This window comes from Camarhynchus parvulus, chromosome 2 (assembly GCF_901933205.1).
Source record: "Camarhynchus parvulus chromosome 2, STF_HiC, whole genome shotgun sequence".
Classification (NCBI taxonomy): domain Eukaryota; kingdom Metazoa; phylum Chordata; class Aves; order Passeriformes; family Thraupidae; genus Camarhynchus; species Camarhynchus parvulus.
In genome coordinates, this window is record NC_044572.1 from 112,168,552 (window position 1) to 112,192,675 (window position 24,124).

Here is a 24,124-nt window from a genome sequence, read left to right on the forward strand (position 1 = left end):
CAGGGTGAAGATAATGAGAGCCAAATTTCAGCAACAGCAGTAGTGGGAGTTGTGATATATAACATCAGGAAGACAAAAGTCTACAGACTGGAAGTTAGGCTCCATTTTACCATAAACTTACCTTCATCAAGCTTGTAACTTATTTATCTGTGCCTTGACACCTCCATCTTCACAGGAAAACAGAGAAAATTACTGAAGTCATAGGACTATGTAAAAAAAAATATATCAGCATCAATAAACCAGGATCTTTTTCCATCAAATGTCATTAAGGCATCCAGTAATATTTAATTTCTGTTGTATCAATCCAGTTAGTTCATGTGCTACTTCCCTTGTTTCTAATTTTTCAAATATTTATTTTAGTCTGCTTACATATTGTCCAGGAAAACAAATTACACATGAGAGTGTTTCCTCCATGTAATGAATGTAACACAACTTTTCATTAATTTTGGAACAAGTGAAACATTTGAAGTTTTCTAGCCTCTTGTTCAATATACACTCTGAAAATGCATATTATATTATTCAGACTCAATAAAGAAACAACCATCTTGGAAAATCACACTTACAAAACATTACACAGAGAGGATTAAACATGTGATAACAATTCTCATTAAATTTCAGTATTTTTGAATGCCAAAAGGCTTTACCATACACAGACACAATAAAATCACTTTGGTGTGTGAGTAGATCATGCTTAAATTGGATTTTCACAGCACAAACAAGGGTTACAGATATATTAATTGAGGACAATATTGATTATAGCTGTGGCATTGTCCACAGAAACCTAACACTCTTCACTGTTAAAGAGGATCAAGTTGTCAAACTCTGTACTTTAGAAGCAATCACTGTTGGGGCAGAAGTTTCTGGTATAGTTCAGTTTTATGACCAAATGTTGCCTTTTGCAATGTTACATATTGTAAAGAGAAGAGTGAGTACTATTCTTATCCAGAATCACCTGGTGCAACACTATCTCTTCACTCTGCAAAAGTGTGTTTTAGCGCTGGCTCAAGTTCAGCAGATACGGTGCCAAAACGTGAGCATCATCCAGGTCCTTTTCACTTGAGCCGATTTTCAGGAGATTCTTGTTTATTGATAGTAAACTTGCTTTAGTCCAAATTGCTGGGATTTCTGCAATATTCCAGAAATGTCTGTCTGGGTGAGTCGATTTCAAACTGCAGTGGTAATCTGTGTCAGTCCTAGGTCGTTGGACTCCTCTCTCTCCTGAGGACAGTAGGAGGACATTTCCACGACTAGTCATACAGGTTTGTTTGCCCCACCTGCTTCCCTCATGTAAGCTGGGTCTTGCACAGTGTTTCTGACTCTGCTGGTGCTCTGCCTGTCCATCCTCATCCTGAAGGGGAAGCAGAAGTCCTTGAAGCATCTCTTGAAGTTTTCATCCAAAAAGGCATAAAGGATTGGGTTGAGGCTGCTGTTGGTGTAACCCAAAGCAATGCAGAAGTAATAGCTGGATATGGCAGCAGTGCTGTGGGACACGTCCCCTAAGGCCTCCACCAGCACGAAAATGTGAATTGGAGTCCAGCAGATGATAAAGACTGCCACAACCACAAGCACCAACCTGGTGATGCGGCGCAGGTTTCGATCTTTCTCTCGAGACCCAGAGAGAAGCCGGACGCTTTTCAGGCGCAGAATCATCAGAGTATAGCAAACAATTATAATGAGAACTGGAATAACAAATGCAAAGACAAAGACACAGATTTTCATGAAGATGTCCCACCACACATAATCTCTGTCTGGAAACTGCAAGGAGCATTCAGTGCTAGCAGTATCTAAAAATGAAGGAAGCAAGAAGAAAATTGCTTTGTTATTAGATATTCTAAACAATGTCATTATCATAGTGTAACCTAGGAAAAGTGATTAGCATGTACTATGATATTAATAAATGGAGTTATCATTAAATCACTCCAAGGAAGCTTTCAGTTACCACTGAAACTGGTTTTATGCAGCTGTGTCTAGAAATTACTGAGATTTGAGCTTTTTCAAAAGCAAAATATTGTATGAAATTTCTTTCCCATGGGAGGATCAAAAAAAGGAGAGCACAAAAACAAAATCTGTAAAGTTGTTTCCATTTGAATCTTACTGAGATTTAAAACCAGACTGAGTACCCTGTTCAGCAAAGCAGAAATCTCATCATTATTATCAAACTACATATGTTTTTGTCTGATTTTTGAGATCATGAATGGTAGAAGCTGAAGGAGGTTTTGATACTAAGAAAATTTTGACAATATATGATAATTTTGTAATAATCTTTTCCCATGTGCCTTTTACAGCACAACTAAGGTACACGCAAATGCTTACATTCAGAAAAACCCATGGAAACATCTTCTTTTCTGTTAAATAGAAGCAAATAAAATACATGTGTGCATGGAGTCAAATGGCAGCTACTCTTTTAGCAGATCATGCCATTGGAAATGCAGCCTGTGCAGAGACTGCAGGATCTGGGCCATAGAGATCAGTCCACTCCCTTTCCCATTGCCCATGCCAGGATTCAGAGCCACAGGCTGTCACTTGAATATATTTAGCAGAAATATTTCATCTGACAGGAGGAAGCTGAGGAATGAAATACTTGAAACTTAATTTGCTGAACTCATTAGAGCCTTCCAGCATATAAAACATACGGGAAAATAAGTAATAAGATAAATGAAAAGGCAAGAGAAGGGGTAAATTTACAACTATTGTCAGTAGTTCAACTCTACTGAAGACAAGTCTGGGTAACACAGGGATTTTTCATTCTGAATTGTAGCTTAGATTTTATCCTGTAAAGTTCTTTGGATTTTTTGTCATTTTCCCTACTGAGTTTGTCGTTCCTCTACAAAATACTATGTATTGTTTTTCACTGATTCAGATCTAAGAGTGGAATGATTCAGTGTACTCCTGCACATCACTTTTTCATATCTGTCTCCATCAGGACACATCAGAAAAAAAAAAAAAACAGGCCATATTTCCCTGCTATAAAAATGCCTCCCAAATCAAAAAGATATTGCAGAGAATTTGTTTGGAAAAACAATTAGGAGAGTAAGTTATCATTATACTGCTATACACACATTTCCATGGTTAGATATCAGAAAGTTGTTATGGGGCAATATTGAATACAGAAACATTTTAATAGAAAACATTTACAGCTAAAAAAGCTATTTTTTAAAGTTTTATTTTAAATAATATGCAAATTATTCTGAAAGCTGGAAATGGAAAAGACATTTTTCTAGGCTGATGCAGGATACTCAGATGACAGCACAAGTGTGACTTGACACTCAGTGAATCTATCTAAATCCTTTGTGCTGTAGGTTTTCATAAGCATGCTTGCTTTCACTTAATTTCATTCTAGAAATGCCAACATTCATCTTCAAAGAAGTTTTCCTGTCAATTATTACTGCTATTTGTAGAAGAGCATGGCTTAGCAGCTATGACATAAAATCAGGATGCAGCTGTATTATCTAAATTAGTAAAGTTGCCTCCAGACGTGTGGGATGAAAATGAAGTGTGATCAGAGATGGCTGCTCTGGACCACATTCAGCTGCTCACTGAAACTCATTCCCAGAAGAAACAGCCTCTTCAGGTCTATTGACATAATTTCACATATTTATCAAAATTATTAGGTCATCCTCATGGTATTTTGCTATAATTTTTGGTTGGCAATGTTATTTTAGAATTCCAAATTATCAAATACAAACTTAATTATTATCTTGCATCTCACTGCAGTTTACATTCTACAGAAAATCTTATTCTTAATTCATTATTATTAATGTATTGCACTTGATATACATAACACCATAGCACAGTACTTTATGGAATCCATTTACATTTTCCCAGTTTACAAGTAGGAAACAGTCAATAGAAAATCTGATCATAATGCACAACACTATATTAATTTCTGGAACTTTGGAAGTGGAACATAATAAAATCCAATTTATATTCTATTTTGACCGCCTGAAAAGTTGCAGAACTTACGAATAGGGTCATAATCTTCAGATTTCATACTGACATTTTCCACTTGGAAACACAAATATTCCAAATATATTGATATATTTAAGGAAAAACACTGAATTCCATGTAGTAGTTGGTGTAAATATATTTTATAATGTGCTTGATAAACTACCATTTAAAATTAATCTTAATATTGGTCTAGGAAACATGCATATTATATATACAATATTGATTGTGTCACTTTCATACCCTTCATATCCTTACTGGCAATATGAAGAGTTAATTTTATACCTTTATTTTTTTATAGCTGAACAATTCTTCAGCAAGAAAACTTCCATTAAGGCCAGAGCAGGAAAATTTACACAGATGTAAAATTTATTCTGCAGGAAAAATGTATTTAAAGGACACACCTGGGAGCAATTCTGAGCTGTGATAACAAAATGGACTAACTGAGCACGGTGAGGGAGCCTCAAGTATAATCACTTTCCATTTGCTGTTCAGTTGTTGCTTAAATGTGAATCCAACAGAGGCCCTGAAGCATGTAAACAACAACTGTTTTAACCAACATGACAAAGTTTCAGGCCTGAGCTCCAGCTGTCAGGCAAGGGGAGCATCCTCACCTTTCCACTTCAGCACTTATCAGAGCAATTCATGAGCACACCAGACAAGGTAATTGACACTAAATGCTCAAGAGAGACCTTAGATCAGACAAGCAGGGAGGAACAGTAGCAGCTGACGAGCAGCTGCCAATATTTCCAACCTCATTTAGCCCCGCTGTGTTCTGTATTACCAGTCTCTGCTTCATAAGTTATAAAAAAAGGCTGCCTTCTACACGGCGTGGAAAAGGCATTAAATCATTGCTGGCCTCAGAGGAGCCCCTTGATCTAAACGTGCTGCTGACACTGAATGACAGGAACATTCTGTTAGTTGGGCAGGCTCCAACAAAACACCTGCCTGAGCCAGTGCTCCATGGCCTTCAAGAACTCATATATAGTGAGACATTCTTCCAAATATGCCTGAAGTTAATGTTTCCCCAGGCAGACTTTGTTTTATAGAGCCTGTCAAAACTTTACTGCGGAGAAGACCTACAGCACTGCAGACCAAGATACGTGATCCCCCAAAGCACTGAAAAATGTCACCAACATAACAGAAGACTAACAGCAAGAACAAAATCTATATATCTTCAGCCTGATCTATCAGCCCTTGAGCAGCTGTTACTGAAATGGTTTTTCACGTTGGTCTATGTCAAGCAGCCTAACATACTGCATTTATTGTCTGCCAGATGAAACAGTGCCCTTAGGTAAACATTTGTCTCAAGAGGAATGAGACCTTCCTAAATAGAAAAGGTTGATAGTGCAGGAAATTATGAATAATTTTTCAAAAGGTTGTTTACATCTCAAACAAGACTCCTACCAAATAAATGCCTGTATTTTATCCAGCCATCCAGAAATGGGATGACCCCAAACCAAGGACACCATTAGAAGTCTCCAGCTTTTTGAAGACCCCAAGATACCCCTGCACTGCACCTACACCTGTGGGCATGAAGCATATGTGTGAGAAAATGCTTCTCCCCCTTCCTTCTCAAGGAAGATCTCAAAATCAGACTAACCCCATAGCAAGGTAATGAGTCAGGAGCTATAGGGGCTAAATCCACAGTCCTTCATGGAACAAGCATTTCAAGAAAAACCATGGTCTGCATACAGTTTTCATTGACTTTGTGTTCTTGCAGCTGTTTCCGTGCCATAGCCTGAATTTCCATTTCCTGTGACAATCCTTGTTCTCAGCTTTTCCAGGTTTCCATATAAATTCCCATCCTTTTTTAAACATGATCTTGAGATATTGTCGTATACAATTTACCTTAATTTTCTCTCTCCAGCCACTGACTTTTCCTTTCTTGACCATGCCTTCAAGTTCTGTGAAATGCCTGGTGATAATAAACTCCCAAGAATTCCAGTTTCTGCTCTTGGGACTTCACTGGAACTACTCTCACAACATCTACAAAAAGAACCTTAAGCCCACATTTCAAGTTTCAACCTAAACTGATTGTGATTAAACTCCTGTTAGTTTTCCCCTGCTGTCTGCTTGTAGTTTTTGATGGTCTCATTCTAGCACAGGCAGTGCTCCAATGTGCATTTTGTTCTTTTATTTGGTATGGGCATCTGAGCTTAAATTATTTATATGTTGTACTGTGATGTTCTATTATATGTTTCAAAATGTCAGGAATTTAGGTGTAATTTTGAAGAACGAATAAATAAGGTTTGATCAATATTTGAACCTACAGTTTATTGTCAGTTGAGAAATAAAAAGACTGCATTTTGAATGCTCACACTCACCTTCCCTGACTTTAGTCCCTCCAAGGACTATTGCTGATATACCAACAGATGAGGACAGCAGCCAGATACAGATGTTGATTATCTTTGCTTTGAGAGGTGTACGAAAGTCCAGAGCCTTCACAGGGTGGCACACAGCAATGTATCGATCCACACTCATCATGGTGAGTGTGAAAATGCTGGTAAACATGTTATAATAGTCAATAGAAATCACTATTTTACACAGCACGTCACCAAAGGGCCAGGAGTTCATCAGGTACTCGGTGCTTTGGAAAGGCATAGTTGTGGTAACAAGTGCATCTGCCATAGCCAGGTTGAAGATGTAGATGTTGGTCGCTGTCTTCATCTTTGTGTATCTGCAGAATGAAAAGGCAAGGCTTTATTACTGCAAGATATGATTATTTCCATTCAGATATGTAACGGTTTTTCAGTCAGGTTTGCCATAATTGGGTTTTTTTGTCTTTTCTCATCTGTGATAGAAATGCACACAAATTCAAGACCCTTGGGATAAAAGTGAACACATTTTATTCAATCTCACAACACCTATGTTAGCAGTTTGAGCTGTTTACTACATGCAAAACAGGTATATGAATACATTTAATCTAATTCGACAAATTTCAATTCTATTTCCTCAAATCCCGCTACAAGAAAATATCACTGTTAAATTTGGAAGTGATCAAAATGTTTTTTGTTTCCTTTTCTCATAGCTATGTGTCAGTGATTGTGAGATTTCTGGGTTTGGTTTGTGGAAGAAACTGTTATCCCATTCTCCAGCGAGAAAACAAGTTAATTGCTATGTTTGCTGGGCCAGTTTGCTTCTTATATAGCTTGTCTCGCTTGAATTCACTACAATGCCAGCTGATACAGTTTTAGTCATTTACCTTCCTTGTTCCTTCCTTGCCAATTTCTTCTCTTTTCTTACCATCAGCTTTTCCCAGTCCTCTCTTTTATGACTGATAATGTAAAAGATTATTATTGTTTAAGTGGGATATCAGAGTGGGAAAAAAAACCTGTCATAGCAGTAATTTTTCTTGCATTCTTTAATTTCATCAAAAGTAAGCCTTTAGTAGGAATCTCAGCCTACATAGAATAATAGGATCTGTTTTTTGAGATGACATTCTGCTTTGTTTGACCCCAATGACAGTTTTGGGAGACAATCTGTGGAGGACTGCTTCCCTCTCTGTGATGGACACAAAGGATGATGGAGAGCCTGCTGACATGGGAATTTACTTATCACTCCTGTGCTTCTCCTCAATAGTTGAGTTTGCTCCTTGCTTTTAATTTACCATTGGATTTAATGAGATTTTTTTTCTCAAAACTGCTTCAGTCCCATATGTTGGGTGTGTGTCCAAACTAGAAGTGCACACATAACACACGTAGAAACACACATAGCTACATTTTGCTATATGCCACTAATAATTTACAATGGAAATATAAGATTCAACCACTTTATTCAACGAACATGTAGCACAATGTGTCTATTTACCTTCAAAACTTTGATGTGTCAAATAAAAAAAATATTTTAAAAATAAATTAAGCAGTGCTGTCAAATTGTGCACAATATGTAAATTAGCTATTAAAAAATGTGGGCAGAAATTTGCTTTTATGACCAATATGACATGTTTAAAATAGTATTGGGTTTTCTAAAGCATTCTAATCAAGACTTATCAAGGAAATAAAGCCAAATGGTGGTTTGAAGCAGAGGGAAAAAAATCTGCAAGAGAAGAGAGAATGCATCCTTCTCACCCACATACTGAACCATCAATCAGAGTTGGGCTTCTGCCCCCCACTAGATCAATCTCCTCAACAGACCTTCCAGGAGAGAAGGAATTTTGTCCTGTAGGTCATATTATAGCCCTTAAGGTACTGTTCAAACAAAAATATGAGTTCTTACAATTAGAAAAGCAAATACAGGACATATTATCAGAAAAATAACTTCCCTCCTGGTTAAAAAAGAAAAGATACTATCTTCAAGTGTATCTCAGCTATAAGACCAAACAAACTTCACTAAAGACTCAAAACTCCCTACTGAAATGGACTAATTTCCATTAAATTAAATAGAATAATAGAAGGACATTTTACTTTTATGGACATCACTGATGATATTTGGAATTGCTGTCTTGTTCATATTGCAATAAAGAGACTGTGGAAAGTTGGAATGGTTGCATAATGGGACTGGAGAAAATTCTTTGACTGACTTAAAGAGCTGAGCACATTTAGTTTATCAAAAAGAACACCAAGAGGTGACTTGATTACAGTGTCTGAAGACCTTCACAGGGAGAAAATAGCAGGTACTGAAGAGTTCTTTCAGACTACACAGAAAAGCATAACAAGAACAAATACATAAAACTCTTAAAAGAGACAAATTCAGCTTAGAAACAATGACAGCTGTTTCTTAACAGCTAAGGTGATTATTATGGGGAAAAAGAAAGGAGTAATTTTTCCATCCACTGATGCCTGCAAATCAAGGTCTGCTGCTTTACAAAGAGTTTGCTTCAGCCAAATACAAGCTACTAGACTTAACACAGGAACATTCAGAAGAAATGCAATGACCTTTGATAAGCAGAGGTGACACAAGTAATCATTCTCCTGAATGATTATATCTGTAGATCTTTAAAAACTTCACCAAGGGTTTGGATAGGGAAAGTTTGCTTTCAAAAAGTATAGAAGAATTAGCTCGACCTTTCTTTCCTTTAAGAAAATCAGAAAACTGGGGGGAAATATCTAAGATTTTATTAGCCTTGGAAAAGCAAATATCTCAAAGTCTTTATATCTCACATTTCCCATTCCTTGCAACCTTAATATAATTCTTTTATGTGTGTGCCATTACAACTCTATATGCCATATTTTCCCAGTACCCCTTACCTTTTTTCTCCTCCCTAGCCTTCCAGTGGAAGGATAGCAAACAAGTGCTGCAAAACAGGGCTCATAAAGAGCTTGATTACTTTTGCCTGGCAACATTGGCCAGTGTATAAATGTGGTATTGGCCTTTAAAGTTATTAGGCAGTATAGATAAAGTCATACATTCATTTAGAAGTTTAGAAAATTCAGAAATGCCTTTGAGAATCTGGACTCAATCATCCAAACTCCTTTGAATGTTTTTAATTAAACACCTGAAAATTATTAAATGCCTACATGCCTCTGAAGATATGTGCTTGCAGGTTTAATCAAAAGTCCAGATTAAGTAACAGAGTGACTGCTGTTGCTGTCAGACCCTTTCAAGTAGACCCTGATAAAATTCATAAGATGAGAGATTTGCCTGCTTTCCTATAACTCATTCTATTGCACCAAAACATAGAAGGAAATAATTTTTTGTGGTCTGGGGTTATCTCACCATACTCTCCACTCACTTGAAAAAGGTCAAAACAGTGATTGTGTAAGGGAATCGTCTTCCTCTGCAAAATTAAAATTCTTGATCAAATATCTGAATTCATTTAAGCAAAAATATTTCTATCTGCTTTAATTAGTTTAGCAGGACAGATAGGGTAAACCTGAACATAATTACAGCATAAGTGATTAAGTAGCAATTAATGACATTTTCTTAGTGTCTGAGGTACAAGTTTCAAAGATTATTACAATATTTATAAACCATGGCTGTATAAACTGCCCATGAGAAATCCCATGTCTAAAAAATGGTTTATTAGATACAGGGACTTCTTAAGAGAATGGCAACATTTCTAACACTACATAGGAATGGAAAGTCCCTCTTTTAAACCAGGTGCTAGAATCTAATTTCAAGCAGCAGAGAAAAACTCTGATCATTTAAGCTGGTGGATCTCAAGACTGCTTATAAAGCCGTAAGCAGGCCTCAAGCCTCTGTAAACTAAAAACTAGAAGAAATATCAAAACTGCAGAAAAACAGTCAAGATGAAACACAACACTTTCATATGGATGCTTTTTTTTTTTTGATGGGTATGTGATGAAATTTTTAAGGAGCAAGTTTTAAATTATGTCTACTTACATATCAAAAGTAAAATTCTAAAAACTATTAGGCATCATTCACTTTCCAAAACCAGAAAGTTCTTTGAGACTGACTTTAGACTGACCCCTAGAAATTTTCCCTGTGTTTCTCAGTCAACTCATCATTCCTGTTCTTTTCCCTGTGGAGTAGAACATGCTTTTAAGACAAGATTTTAAGACAGTAAATAAGAAGAAATCACACCTCCAGCCTACGCTATCAATGAAATTGTGGTAACAGAAGAGGGAAACATGCTACTAAGGATCTGATGTGCTTTCAGAAAAAAAATCTGCTAGTAGTGCCCCTTAAAGTTATCTCAAAGAGAGGAGAGGATTGTGATTCTAAAGTACACTGTAACATTAGAAAAGCTGATAAAAGGGGAGAAAGAGGATCTGGCCAAACTTTTTTCATGGAACTGCAGTAGGATGAAGTAATGAAATGTTCCCTGCTGTGTGAAATGAGGGATGGGGAAGGGAGCAAAACTAACAAATATACTACAAAGGGAAGACAACAAATATCCTACATCAAATGTACTACAAATATATTTCTCCAGTTGCAGAGGGAAAGTAGAAAAGCATAAAATAATGAGGAATAGCAAACACAGGTTTTTCACAGGTGCCTGGGTAAGAGAATGAAAATTAAAGCTAAAGCACATCTAAAGCAAATTGCAAAAACACCTATCAGCAGGATGCAGGCTCTGTTCCACTAGGTTCCTCTGAATGAGGTATATGGAGATCAAGCAGCTGAAAAGCTTAGTCAGGAAAGCTTTAAATCTCAAGGCTATATTCTGAGTATAGTCAGTATAATACTGCATCAGAACAGGAAGAAAAAAACAGAAAACAATCCAGGAGGATCTATTCCAAACCCATACCGTGTCAAAAGGATGGCTCAGCTCTCTCTTGGATATTCATAATCCAATATAAAATCTTATGCCAGTATGAAATGAAGGCTAAGGTCATTTAAAGAATATAAAAATTAACATGCTGTAGTTGTCATGTTTGTATTGGGTTATATGACATTATCATATTTTAAATTGCCACATTTTCGCAGTAGAGGATTTCAGATGACACTTTTAAATAAAGGAAAACCTTGTTACTGCACATATTTAATGGTTGCCTGTCTTAAATCTTTTAAGACATAAAATTTTTGTCTACAAAATTACATCATAAAGTGGAATTGTCTTTACTAGTAAGCATCTAAAGATAGCAATTTTAAAGCAGCTCAAAAAATAAAAGCGTAAATTTGTTTTTTATTCTTCCCCCAGACAGCATAATCTATGTGAATGTCAAAAGGCATAGTTAAAATCCTTACAATTTTCCACTACCATTTCTTCCCTGCACTAGCCCTAAACAGAGCCTGAACAAGATTTAATCTTGTGGATTTAGATTGGGTGTGGAAGGTTTTCTTCCTGAGCTAAAGAACCAGGCTCTGAATTAGCTCAAGTCTATGTATATAGCGGTCAATGTGGAAGAAAATTCACACTACTTAACAAAAATGAACTAATCTTTCTCCTTCTATGATAAAGGCTTTTAATATTTTTATGTGAGCTCAAAAGCCTCTCTTGCAATAAACTGCAAAATGGTAGAAAAAAATACTGTGAAATTTCTGCTTCCATGACTTTGATAGGAGAGGTCAGAGGTCAAGGTGCTGTGAATCACCGCAGCTGAAAATGAATCAGTGAGAATGCAGAATTTCACTGAATTGGTACTTTATCTAAAACCATTATGTCTAATAACATTATGAAAGAGCCTGGACAATTAGCTTAGACTATGTATCAGATTTTTTTACTCTCTATTTGTAAGTAGAGATGAATACTGACCTTGTCAGGCAATTTATTCTATCTCTTGAAAAACTTCATGCTGCTGCAGATGTTTCTCAGTGACCAGTCCTGCCATGGGGGGTTCCCAGGGTGTTACACAGACCATTCTAACTCTTTTTACTTGCCACAAGTGTATTGTTCTAGTGAATATTGAATCTCTGTCTCTGGTAACATCCACCTTTCCTGTTATTCTTCTTCCTTGGAAGAATTTTTTTTTTAATAAAGGGCATGAACTCCCTTGGCAAAGTGCTTCCCATGGGTTTATGGGAGAGGGAATTGAGTAGGACAGAGATTACCCGGCAAGGAGAACTGTCACAGACATTTCTTTTATGAAAAATCCTCTCTTAGGATTTTTCCTGCTGAAGCTGAGAGTTTCAGCAACAAGATGTAAACAATAGATTGTCTGCTGCTGTGGAATGCAACAGGCAGATCTGTGATTAGTTCTGGTGTAGATGTTTTGGTTCAGTGACCAGTCACAGCAGAGCTAGCTCTCAGAGTTTGTCAAAGCCAGCTTGTGTGTTATCATTCTTTTCTTAGCTTAGCTTAGCAGCTTCTGGAAACTCTCCTTTTCTTTTCTTTTTAGTATAGTATAGTATATGTTTATATCATAACATAATAAATCAAGCCTTCTGTAATGGAATCAAAGATCTCGTCTCTTCCTTCACCCCAAAAACCCTTGTGACCACCATCACAGAGAACCAATCTCATTGCTCAAGGAAACAGGAGTAATAGCTCCAGGAAAAGATTTCTTGGGGTCTTTCTTTCCTTGTTGGAAGCAGACAAGAGTTTGTTGAATGTTTGTTTCCCCTAGATGTTTCTGCAGCACAGAAAAAAGGAAAGAGCTCAGCAACCATTTACTCGGGGGTCTTGGCGTATGGGTATCTCTCTTCTTCCCAAAGCAATGCACCTGGTCTCCATTTTTCCACAGGGATGAGTAAAAACTGGCACAGCTTGGAGTGTTTTATAGGACAACTACACACCCAGAGGTGTGGAGACCCAAATCTCTGGTCAACACTCCCCTAAGAAGGTTTAATGGGAGAGAAGGGACTTTGCTCTACAAAAAGTATAGGATTATGAGGTAAGACAGCAAATGCACATATCAGTATGAGCCAGCTCAGGGAGAAGTCATCAGTCCCTCTTAGGAGGCATCTGGGAGGCTTTCTCTGGACTCCTCCCATTTATCTGTTTTCCCCACCTGCCTCAGGGATGCCCACAGCACAGACCAGCTGAACACACACATTCCTAAAGGAGACGATTCAAGTGAAATGCAGAAAACTTTAAGTCACAGTCAACAGAAGAGCTTGTAGCTTCCTGGTGGAAATATTCTTCTCCTGCCCACTTTGACAAACCAGTCATTCTGAGAGGTCAGTCCAACAGTAAGTCCTGATGCAGTCCATCATCCAGCAGCAGGTAAAACAAAACTTTTCTGAGTGTGAACATCAAATGAACATTGAATAGATTGTCTGAACTAATCCTACCATGTAGTTTCTCATCTGTCACTACTCAAGGAGGCTTTTGCCAGCTGCCCAACAGTAGCCACAGTGGCTGGACTACCAACAACGCAGTAGGAAGTGCATTTAGCAAATGTAAAATCCCCTGTGCTTCACATGCAGCACAGCTAAATTTGTTAACTCTAGACATTCACTCTTAATGCATTGCTGACTTCTGGAGCAGAGATGAGCAACTGCATGGTACAAAGGTGGATTGGTATGAGAAATGGAGAAAACACAAAGGTTCTGCTCACTTTCTTATCACAAATTTGCAGAAATTCATACACCGAAGAAAATTGTCTTCTCATACTCATACTCATGAAAAGAACACAGAGATTTCATTAAAAATAACGTCTCAGAACTGAAAACAGGAAACTGCCTAAAATTAATTTTAACTTTCATGAGAATTAAAAGGTGAATCTAATGAGAGCTGAACCCTCTGGCTTTGGGTGAAATAAATATTTCAAAGGTAATTCACAACCTGGCATAACAACTTCCCAATAGAACCATGCCAATTTAAAGCAAATAAACAAGTAATATTTTGGTGTTATCAAAATCTAGTATTAATTTCAACCAATATCTTAAATAAATTTAATTTTTGTGTACTTTTTTTAAGTGCTGTGCACCTTTACATATTCTTTATTTATATAATTTTTACATTTTGTGGAATGCAAGCCTGGTCAGACATCCCTCTTCCAATATCCTTGTTGCATCTGCATACACCCTTTCCCCACAACTAATCCAGTTTGTGAACTCATGCCTGTCTGTAGACAAAATGATATTTCTATTGCTTTTCCTCATATCTCTCTAAATTCACACAAGAAGACAGCAATAAGCAAAGCACAAAGTCTTCCTTAAGGAGAAGAGCACAGATTCCTCACTTTGAGAGAATTATGTGATATTTAGAGATGAGGGGACCAAAATGGAGACCTGAAGTATACTTCCTGGAAGTTAAGTGTAGCTGGATGCTTTTTCTTCAGAAAGAAATACATAACTGGAATCAAAACTCTTCTTGGGAACCCATCTCTTTCAGAGAATTTAACTTTAAGGGACAAATTAATCGCAGTTTAGACAGTGAGAGTGGGCAAGACAGGAAGATTATCTTCCCTTCTCCTTAATGTGTCCCAGGAATCTAAATCACCTAGTTAAGAAACTCCTTTTACAAGACCCTTTCAGCAAATTCAAAATCCTTTCTCAGAAAAAAAAACTAACTGAAAGGTCCCCACTCTCCCCTCATTTCTTCCACTTCACCAGAAGGGCTTAGCCAGTCTGTGCCCCCCAACACCATCTCCTCACTGTGCACCCTCCCTGTGCTTCCTCCAGGATCATGAGCTACCTACCCACCACTCTCCCACCTGACAATAGGAAAGTTATCTCAAGCTTTCTGCCTTGCCAGCAGCCAAACTGGAAAGTTCTTCTAAGTTTTCACTTTATCCCAGTTGAAAAAGGTTCTCTGTAATTCATCTTGCTATCAGACACTGATTCCAGTTATGCCTTTCTCTGAACTCAATGATTACCTGGTTGTTAGCCCAGTGGAAATGTCTGGATGGATACCAAATTACTTTTCAGAAGCCAAACACATTATTCACTATAAGCCTCTCTTTAATACTGCCTGTGGTAAATATTCCTTTCAAGCCTTTCCTCTCTCCCTGCCTATTTTCAGTATCAGCTCTTGTTATCACAGCATGACCATGAGTTGGGTTCCTTGTCAGCTTATAAATCCCAGGTCTCACTTGGTCACTGTTTTTAGCTGGGTTTTCAAAGTATTAGAAATAGTAACATTTTGTTTAAATGGTCTGTGTTTTCAAACTATCGATACTCTTCTATAAGCCTGTCCTCTTTCATGTTTCCTGTTGCCTTGTTCTTTGTGCCATCTGTAAAAGCTTTTGGTAATGATCACTCTTCAAAGTTGTGATGGAAATTATGTCACGTTTGAACTAACGCTGCAGAACTGATCAAAATTACCTCCATTCAGTGAGGTACGGCTAAATGCTCTTTGAAATCCATGATGAATTGCTATCAATCCATTTGATGCCTCTCTGCTGGTAGTAGTAAGCTGTCAGATTTTTGATTAGCAAAGGAAAGGTTAAAAGTCCTAAACTTCACAAAGTATAGTACAGTTCACCCTCTGCTTTTAGCAGCCAAAGTCTTGATTTCATAAAAGAAATGAAATCATGCAAACTGCCAGCAATAGGGAACAGCTAATTCAGTTAGGTCGACTCTTCTGGAGCTTAAATTTTCATTTCAGAACAATATTCTTTCCAAATATAATTTAATAAAATTAGGGCAATCATTTAAAGCAGTTTAGCAAGTGATCTTTTGATGGTATCAAAATCTGGTATTAATTTAAACCAATGTATTGAATCCATTTCATTGTTGTGTACTTTTTAAAAAAATATTTTCATTCTTGTTTGGAATGATGAAGAAATTTTAAAAACAACCTGGAAAGGAGTCAATTTTATATGACATTTCTTAATACACTCTTCCTATTATGTAAAATGCTGTTCATTTCAATAAATATAAGAACAAAAATGTACCAGTGGTAAAACGTTCTCTTCAACATTAGACCAAGCAGAGAACTATAAGGTTTCTCTTTTCCCTTAGGAATCTATCTACATATCTGTAACACAACTTCTTCTTAAAAATTCTTGAATGTAGAAAATTATTCAGTTTACTGGAAGCTTGAAAGATAATTTTAAAAGAATACAGGATCCTGTTGATATCAGTTGGTCTCAGTAAATTACTTCAGGAACAATGAGGGTAAGAAAAATACATAGAAAAAGTGCATCTGGAGAGGGTAAGAGACAGCATCTCCCAGAGTTTTGTCAGAGTATGTTTATGGTTTTGATAAGTGCAGATCCTAGTTAAAGCTGTAACTTTAGTCAGGAGATTTTCTTCCCTGCAGCTGTCACAAGAAACTACAATTTTGCTTACAGCCCGCCCTAAATTTTAAAGAAAAAAAGTCATGAGGTAAGAAGAATGGAGAAAAAAGCCTTTTTGCTTCCAAGGACAAATAGGTTTTTTTATCCCCTTCAGCCAACTTACTTCCAAAAATATCTTCTGAGACCTCAGAGGAAAAGCTAATCTCAAAAGAAAAGGTTTGGGGTAGAGGTAGATTCTGCTAATGCCAAGAACCACACAGCTGTAGGACTTTCCTCACATGAGGTCAGACAACTTTACCAGGTATCTGCAAACCCATTTCATGCTTCCCCTCCTCCATAGGAGGACTGTGCTTCCCACACAGTGCCTACATTTCCCACCAGTACAAGAGGCAATGTGACACCTTCTTTTTCTCTTACTCTCTCCCCAGGACAGGCAGCAGCCCCAGGACAGCACTACACCCCTCATGCCACGGCTTGCACGGAGTGTCCATCCACCCAGCTGACAGCAGAGCCCCTGGCATGGTGCACGTGCTGCACAGCTGATCCAAACACAGGGAGAGATCCTGCAAACCACCCACCCTCTTGGGAGAGCCAAGAGCCATGGGCAGGAACAGAGCCCTGTCTACTCAACACAGAGCTTTTTCTGCACAACAAAAATGACCACTCTATGTGTGTCTGAGGAGCCCAGGGTGTTTACAATAGACCTGGTCTTGCTCTGTTATAAGCTTTAGTGATTAGACTTGGCTTTTAAATCTAACTTTTGCTGTGTGTTTAAAGACAGTGAATACCAGCATCTCCATTTTACATGTGAGGAAAACCATGAAGTGAACTCATCGGGACAGGAAAAAGTGTTGAAGCTTGATAGTAAAACCAAGAGAAGAATCCAGGTCTCCTGAGAAATGCTTTAAGAAGCCATACTGTTGACACGGTACTAAAGGACCATTCCCAGTCAGACTTCAGAACAAATCTCTTCTCACAGGAGCTGTATCAAACTCAGCTACTTTTTTGTCAGGAGTTTGTACATGTGATTGAAGTGGCATTCTCCTGTTATTTTTTTTTTCCTCTGAGGAAGCTCTGAGTTTTCCCTCTCAGCAGAAAAACACTCCACCAGACCTGTAAGAGATTTCATTCACCCAGCACTCCATGTACAAGCTGCTGACATGCTGACTCACTGGTGTCCATGAGCTTTAGCAGCCCTTATGCAGAAGCAGCAAAACCACTCCTGTAGTGGTATTATAGCAAGGAATTGGCCAAGGCCTGCCTATACCACAGGCTATGGCTGAATTTGAGCCTGTTTCTGAGGCATCTTGAGATTCTGGAGTCTCCTAAATCTACCACAGCTTTGACATTTCAACACTTTGAAAATCTCAGAACAGAGGGAGGAACTTTTTTTTGTCACCCAAAAAGTGACCCAGTGTCAGGCCTGGAGTGTCAGGCAGTTGGGCTAGATGATTATTGTAATAATTCCAACTGAACTATTCTAACAATGTTAAACATTTAAATGAGCAAAGGGAGAAGGAGTTGTGCCTGCCTTGTCTGCCTGTCCAGTGGGGGTTAGGAGGAGAAGAGCAGATCTGGAATTCAGAGTTGAGAAACAGCAGCAAAGGGCCTCAGACAAAGCCTGTACTCAGCTGGAAGGTTAAAAGAGCCTCAGTATATCCCCATCCCACTTTAGATTTGTGGCAGCTGGAGGGGGGCTATTGTGGGATGGCTGGGGGACAGGATCTGCCTCTCCCTTACCATCTTATTTCCCAAACTTCCCACAGACCTTGTCTTTCCTCACAAAAGGAAATCACTGCAGGGTACATTGTTCATGGGTCATTAAAATCCATCCTGAGATACTTCACATATACTCATGCAGAGAGTATATGTGAGGAAAAAATGGAGGGACATGAGAGGTTTGAACAAAAATGAAGAAAATAAACCTTTTGCACGAACGTTTGAAATATTTCAAGACCATAAGAAAATTTAAAACTGTTGGATTTTATTTGCCTGCACTTCAGCTAATGATTCTATCAGTGTGTAAAGCACTTGCCACACAAAAAACCTATGAAAGAAATCTAACAAAGAAAAAAAAATCAACACCCCCCAAAAAAAAAATTTTTTTTTTTTACCACCCAATTGAGAGATGGGTCAAGAGGAAATTCAAGGAAAGGCTAATGTAGGAACAAGAAGGAAAGTGAGCAATAGCTATCTAGAGCCTTACAAAAACAGTCTTAGGAAGGTAGCAGAAGAAGAGAAAAAAGGAAATATATATGCACCATACAATCCATACATGCTAACTTCTAGGGCTAAGTTTGGAGTTATTTCCCATGCCCAGGCCAGTCAATCAGCTGTCTTTGTTACAGACTGATGGTTTAGAAAATCTCTGCCTTTGCAACTGTGTGACTGTCAAGTATGGAGTCTCTTTTCTTGAAGAAGAATAAAAAACAAATTAAATCTCTACCCTGAATGAAGGTCAAAAGGGGATGCAGGGGTATAAAAATCACATCACAAAACTGGAGCCAACCACTTTTTCTAAACTGACCACAGGCATCTCTTTTTATTGCACTGACTAGTAAATTTATTTTCATTATTCAAGAGTATTCAACTGATTATAACTCATCTTTTTTAAGTACCTTATCAACAAATTCAGTGGTTCTCATAACTTCCCCTTTTATCAAGTCTGACAATTACTTCATCATTCTGCAATTGCTTGACCCTTATCATGCATCCCTTAGAAAAGAGAATCCCTTCCAATACCTCCATTTTTTTCCATGTACAAGCTGATTTCATTGGAGCAATGAATACTCCACAGTTCTGGGATTTTTTTTCCCCGAAACTTTATCAGAATTCAAACAGGCTGTGGAGAAAGAGTCCAAGAAGTTTCATGATTTCAGTGCCCTGTATTGCTCATTAGCACCCTGCTGAACAGCACTGTCCAAGCATGCCTACAGATTGCAAATGAAAGGGACAAAAAGAGACAGGAAGCACAGTGCAAACTAAAATATTCACCAATACACAAGTGTAAGTGCAAGCATAAGTAACAGTGCATTTCACTAAGTGGTTTAGTTTGAAACCTTCACTAATACAGACACAGAGCTTTCTCCTCTTTCCTGAAAAGCAATGGAAAAGGTATTTCAGCACTTTCTCTACTTTCTTCAATTCAACATCAACAACTGGAGTTAAACACTGCTAAACAGAGAAAAAACATCCCTTCCTTTACATTAAGCCTTTCCTCCTATCTTTATCATTTCCTGGCTTTCCCTCCCTCCGTGTTAAAGAAATCATTAGGTGCCAAGGCAGCAATGGATCAGTGCCCACATGACTGGACACATAAGCTGTCCCTTGGAGTCTCCTCGCAGTGGAAATAAAAGCCGCCTTGTACAAGTTTCCCTCTTTCACTCAAGCTTTTTTCCCTCGGATGCAGCAGCATCTCATCCCTAGAGGGCAGCCAATGAACACAGCTCCAGGCACAAAGCGCTTTCCCTCAGGCTGCAGGATTTATCACATTTAACCAGCTCATCCTTTCTTTCTCTAACACACAAGTGCAAGCAAACCACTGTGACTGACAAGGTTTGGGTCATTTCAGTTGCTTATTTTCCAGTTCCTCACCGTAGGACTTCCATAATCCACCCCCTCCCCTGCCAAACTTAGGGACGGTCTTTTTCACCTCTTCCAACCGGTACCCAAAATCTCTTACCTTATGATGACAAACATGACCAGAGAGTTTCCCACCAAGCCCACAACGAAGACCACCGAGTAGACGGCGGTGATGATGATGGGAATGGCAGGGGAGATGCTGGTGTGGTTGTGCTGGCCGTCCCCAAAGCCCCCAGTGGCATTGGTGTCATAGTCTGCCCAGCCCGGGAGCCAGCTGCTGCTGGTGCTGGGGGGCCGGCAGGGCCCTGGGGAGCAGGTGGAGTCTGGCTCCTCACGGAAAATCTGTATGGGGGCATCCATAGGGCTACAGTCCGAGACCAGGAGGAGTGCACACAGCAGGAGGCAAGTATGCTGGAAAGAGGGAAGAGGGAGAAAGAAAGAGAAGTATTTTTACAGCCACAGAACATTAAGACCTCTGAAACTTGTATGTGTTGAGGGGAGCTCTGCTGTGATGGGAACTGTAATTTTCAAAGCACATATTTAAGCAAATCACATTCATATTAAATGATTTCAAGTTTTACATCTTGCTATGTAATGCTGCTTCTCCAAGTGCACAAGGAAAGTTTTCCTCCACTTTCAAAGGTTGCATAGTGAAGCAAGCCAGATGGGAACAGCTCAGATCCACCCCCACACTTTAACCCTGTCTTTCCTGTCTTTCATATTTTAAGTCAAACTCTATCCTAACAAGGGCTCCTCATTGCTTAAGCTCTGCTATAAATGGGAAGGAGACAGAGAAACCCACCACCTCTCTGCACATCTGCTTTAACATCCTGCCCTGAGTTATATTTTCCTGATCCCATACCTGCTTTCATAGAAAAGCCACATTAATGACAAAAAGTACCTTTCAGTCCAGGAAAAGAAGCGGAGTCCTCAAACAGGTGCTCTTGGCAGGAAAAGAAAATAATAAAGCCGCTGTGCTTGGCTCCTGGAAGTGCCACTGACCACCTAGGACTTTTGGATGTGAGGCACCTGCGCCCTCAGAGAGGCGTGCTGGCAGCAGAGCCGGCTCCCAGGCATGAGCTGCAGCGTGCAGCAGCAGCAGATGCTGCTGTTCCAGCTCCCACCACTTCGCCTTTTCTCTCTCAGGCTCCCTCTGCCTCCCTCTCGCTCTGCCACGGCTCCAGCAGCACTCTGCACTGATGCACACGTTCTCCACTGTCTCTGTCCCCGCAGCTCAGAAGCTCACATGACTTCTTTCTAAACACTGAGATGCAGATAATTTGAAAGAAAAGCAAGAAATAAGTTCTGTTGTGAATGAATGCTTATTTTAATACACTTTTCCAAGTATTCTTTCCTCAATTCCCCTGCACTCCCAGGCCTCAAGAAATAATCCTCTTTGCCTTATTGAATCCCACAGGATTTCAGACTAGTAGACGCTGAATAAAAGAGGAATTTTAAGTTTAGATGCCTTGCCTGGTCCATCAGCTCTTTCATGTCTTGACTCCACAACTGTGTCCAAAACATTTCTCACTGGGTAGCTGTGCCCCTGATCCTTTGCACCTGCAACTGCAAAGTCAGAAGCAGGCTACCAAAGGAAAGGGGGGCACCCTAATTACTGTACAGTTTTTTTCAAGCTGTCCCACACCATGTGAGAAGCCCAGAATTCCCTGTAGCACTTTATTCTCCCAGCTGCAGCCAGAAACAGGGAGGTGGTGTGTACAGAAATCACATCCCTCAGAGTTTATCCCTAATATACTCCCTCAAGCAGGAGTTAGCAAGGCACCAATATATGTGTTCAAGTGTCTTTTAACTTGCATATAGACCTTGAAATCCCCACCAGAACTCTCTAAATGGCAAATTGGAAGAGAAGAGGCAGAGCCTGAGTTATTCCTAGTCCTTTGGAAGAGGCTGGGAACAGCCAGACTGGCTGCATCTCAAAGTGTGCAGCAGGAAAACCAGACTCTGGAGAAAGAGAGAGGCTTTGGGTTTCCTTCGAGCTTTTCCAATCTTGAAACTTTACTTCATGCTCCTCTTGTTGAGTGTCTGTGATACAACTGAGTTTTCTATTCTAAACCAATTTTTTTTTTCCTAAACCTATAATCAAGAGAATAAATTATGTCAGCTGAGTGAGAAATCATGTAGGAGGCTTCAAAGGTTCAGAACTCACTCTCTTAGAGGAAAGGGCTTGTTCCAATGTGATAATGGCTTTTACTGTGGTCACTGTTTTCTCCAGAACTTCAGTAACTGCTCATGATCCTGTGTATAGAGCTGTCTAAAGTTTCACTTTCAATGATGATGGATAAAAATCCAAAATAACAAATGTGAGACAGAAGTGTCCCTGAGACAGGGACACAAACCTAAGAAGAAGTCATTTTTTTGAAGATGAAGTAGATCCTAACATAAAAGCTACTCCAATTCTGGTTTTATCCTCTGCAATCCATGGTCTCCTACCCATGTACTGAAGGGAACTACTTTTGCTGTATCTTCTCATAAATAATCATACTGGCAATTTTCAACTTCTTATTAGCATCTTCCCCAGAATTTTCCACATTCTGCAATTAAAATATACAGGACAGTTTTAAGACAGCAAATGAGTGTTTTAGCACTCATTCATAATTTAACTCTTATGAGCAATCATCTGCAATTGCTACAGGTGGACCCAAAACTTCTATATGGGGAAGGAAACCTATTATTGCTCTGAGTAAATATACAGCACAGATGATACAAAAAAGTAAGATAAATAGCAGACTCACAGCTTTTTGAATGTTCAGTGGTTGGACAATAAGCTGCTCTAGCTAAATTCTGTGCTGAAACTCTCCACAGATCTCAGAGTTAGCACCAAAAAGTCACTGGCCCTTCATGGAGTTTGCAATGTAACTATATGGGACTGGAATGAGGTGGAGTTTCACCACAACTTTGCAAATTACAGGCTGAGTCAGAGGCAGTGTTTAAGTTGCCAGATGCTTTTTGTTTATGTGTGTTCCATATTGGAGACCCAGCTTTGGCTCTTGGTTGCTGTAGCACCTTGTGATACAGTAGAAATAAAGTACTTGGCTAAGGGAAATGGGTTGTCTTCTGAAAGTCAAATCAAAATCATATGCACTGTTAAAAAATAATATTTTCCTTTCTTGAATTGGCTTTGCAAATGAAAACCTGAATTTCAGGATTATCAGCAGCAACTGGTCTTGCTGCAGGTACCAGAAACAGCCACCATGATATTGAAAGGAAAATTAAATGCAGAGGGAGAACCACTGTGCATCACCATCTTCCTCTTCTTCAGTCCCTGACTGCACAGTGCCTCTGTGCCCTTCCCAACAGTCCTGTGGAAAAGGGCAGAGTCTCCTGGAGTCACAGGGCAGGGCGACCTAACCCAGACTGCCCACACACCAGTGCCAGAAACCCCTGCTCCCTCTAAGGGCTTACATCAGACAGAAGGCCCTGCTTTCAAAGGAAAGCAAGGAAATATTTAGAGAAGAAAGACAGCACAAAAAACCCATTGTCTCACCTCTCAACTGCCATTTTCCTTGTAATGTTCTTACAAACACGTGGATTGCATGCCCCCCAGGTTTTTGCTGTAATACTTTAGACCCGATGGTGTTCACCTCACTGGACTTTGGGAAACTCAACAGAAACCACTTGGACCTTTTAAATTAAACAATGCAAAGCTATATATCAAATTCCATAATTATAGAAAATTGTTTATAAATTATAAATTCCAGCTTTCAAAACTGAAAAAAAATCACATTCAGCTGCCTGAAACCTAGGAACTACAACATGTGCATCTACACAAATTTTGACTTTCTCCAGGCTCTCTGACTCAATTTAAAGTCAGCTATACAATATTGCTAAATAAAGTGGAAGGGCAAACATAAACTGGGAATTTTGTATCTGTGAAGCATTTTCTTTTACAATCCTAGTGAAATTCTTTGAATGAATAAGAAACCTGGGAGGAGGGAAATATGTGATATTTAACAATAGCAGGCAGGAAGGGCTTCAGCACTGTCTTTTTTCTTATCCAAAGCTAAAGATTTATTGTGCCCCCATCAGTGGCACAGTGTTTTGAAACCTTAAAGATGTGGTGGGACATTAATTCAGCCCTGACTCAGAGGTAAGAATGAACCACT

The 24,124-nt window shown here is 39.0% G+C and overlaps 1 protein-coding gene across 1 annotated transcript; it reads right to left on the reverse strand.

Annotated features, from left to right (window-relative positions):
- Window positions 1–985: 985 nt before the first annotated feature.
- Window positions 986–21,279, reverse strand: OPRK1 (opioid receptor kappa 1). The gene is made up of 4 exons (XM_030971460.1): window positions 20,902–21,279; window positions 20,101–20,411; window positions 6,273–6,625; window positions 986–1,784 (listed from the first exon to the last, which is right to left on the reverse strand). Exons 2-4 carry the CDS (start codon window positions 20,358–20,360, stop codon window positions 1,252–1,254), a joined length of 1,146 nt encoding a protein of 381 aa, XP_030827320.1. The 5' UTR covers window positions 20,361–20,411; window positions 20,902–21,279; the 3' UTR covers window positions 986–1,251.
- Between the last annotated feature and the right edge of the window lie 2,845 nt (window positions 21,280–24,124).

Excerpts from the sequence above, each read along its gene's own strand:
- OPRK1 (XM_030971460.1), bottom strand. The coding sequence starts at position 20,360 with ATGGATGCCCCCATACAGATTTTCCGTGAGGAGCCAGACTCCACCTGC. Across the intron at positions 6,626-20,100 it reads GTCATGTTTGTCATCATAAG|ATACACAAAGATGAAGACAG; the intron begins GTAAGAGATTTT and ends TTCATTCTGCAG. Across the intron at positions 1,785-6,272 it reads AGGGACTAAAGTCAGGGAAG|ATACTGCTAGCACTGAATGC; the intron begins GTGAGTGTGAGC and ends CTTCATTTTTAG.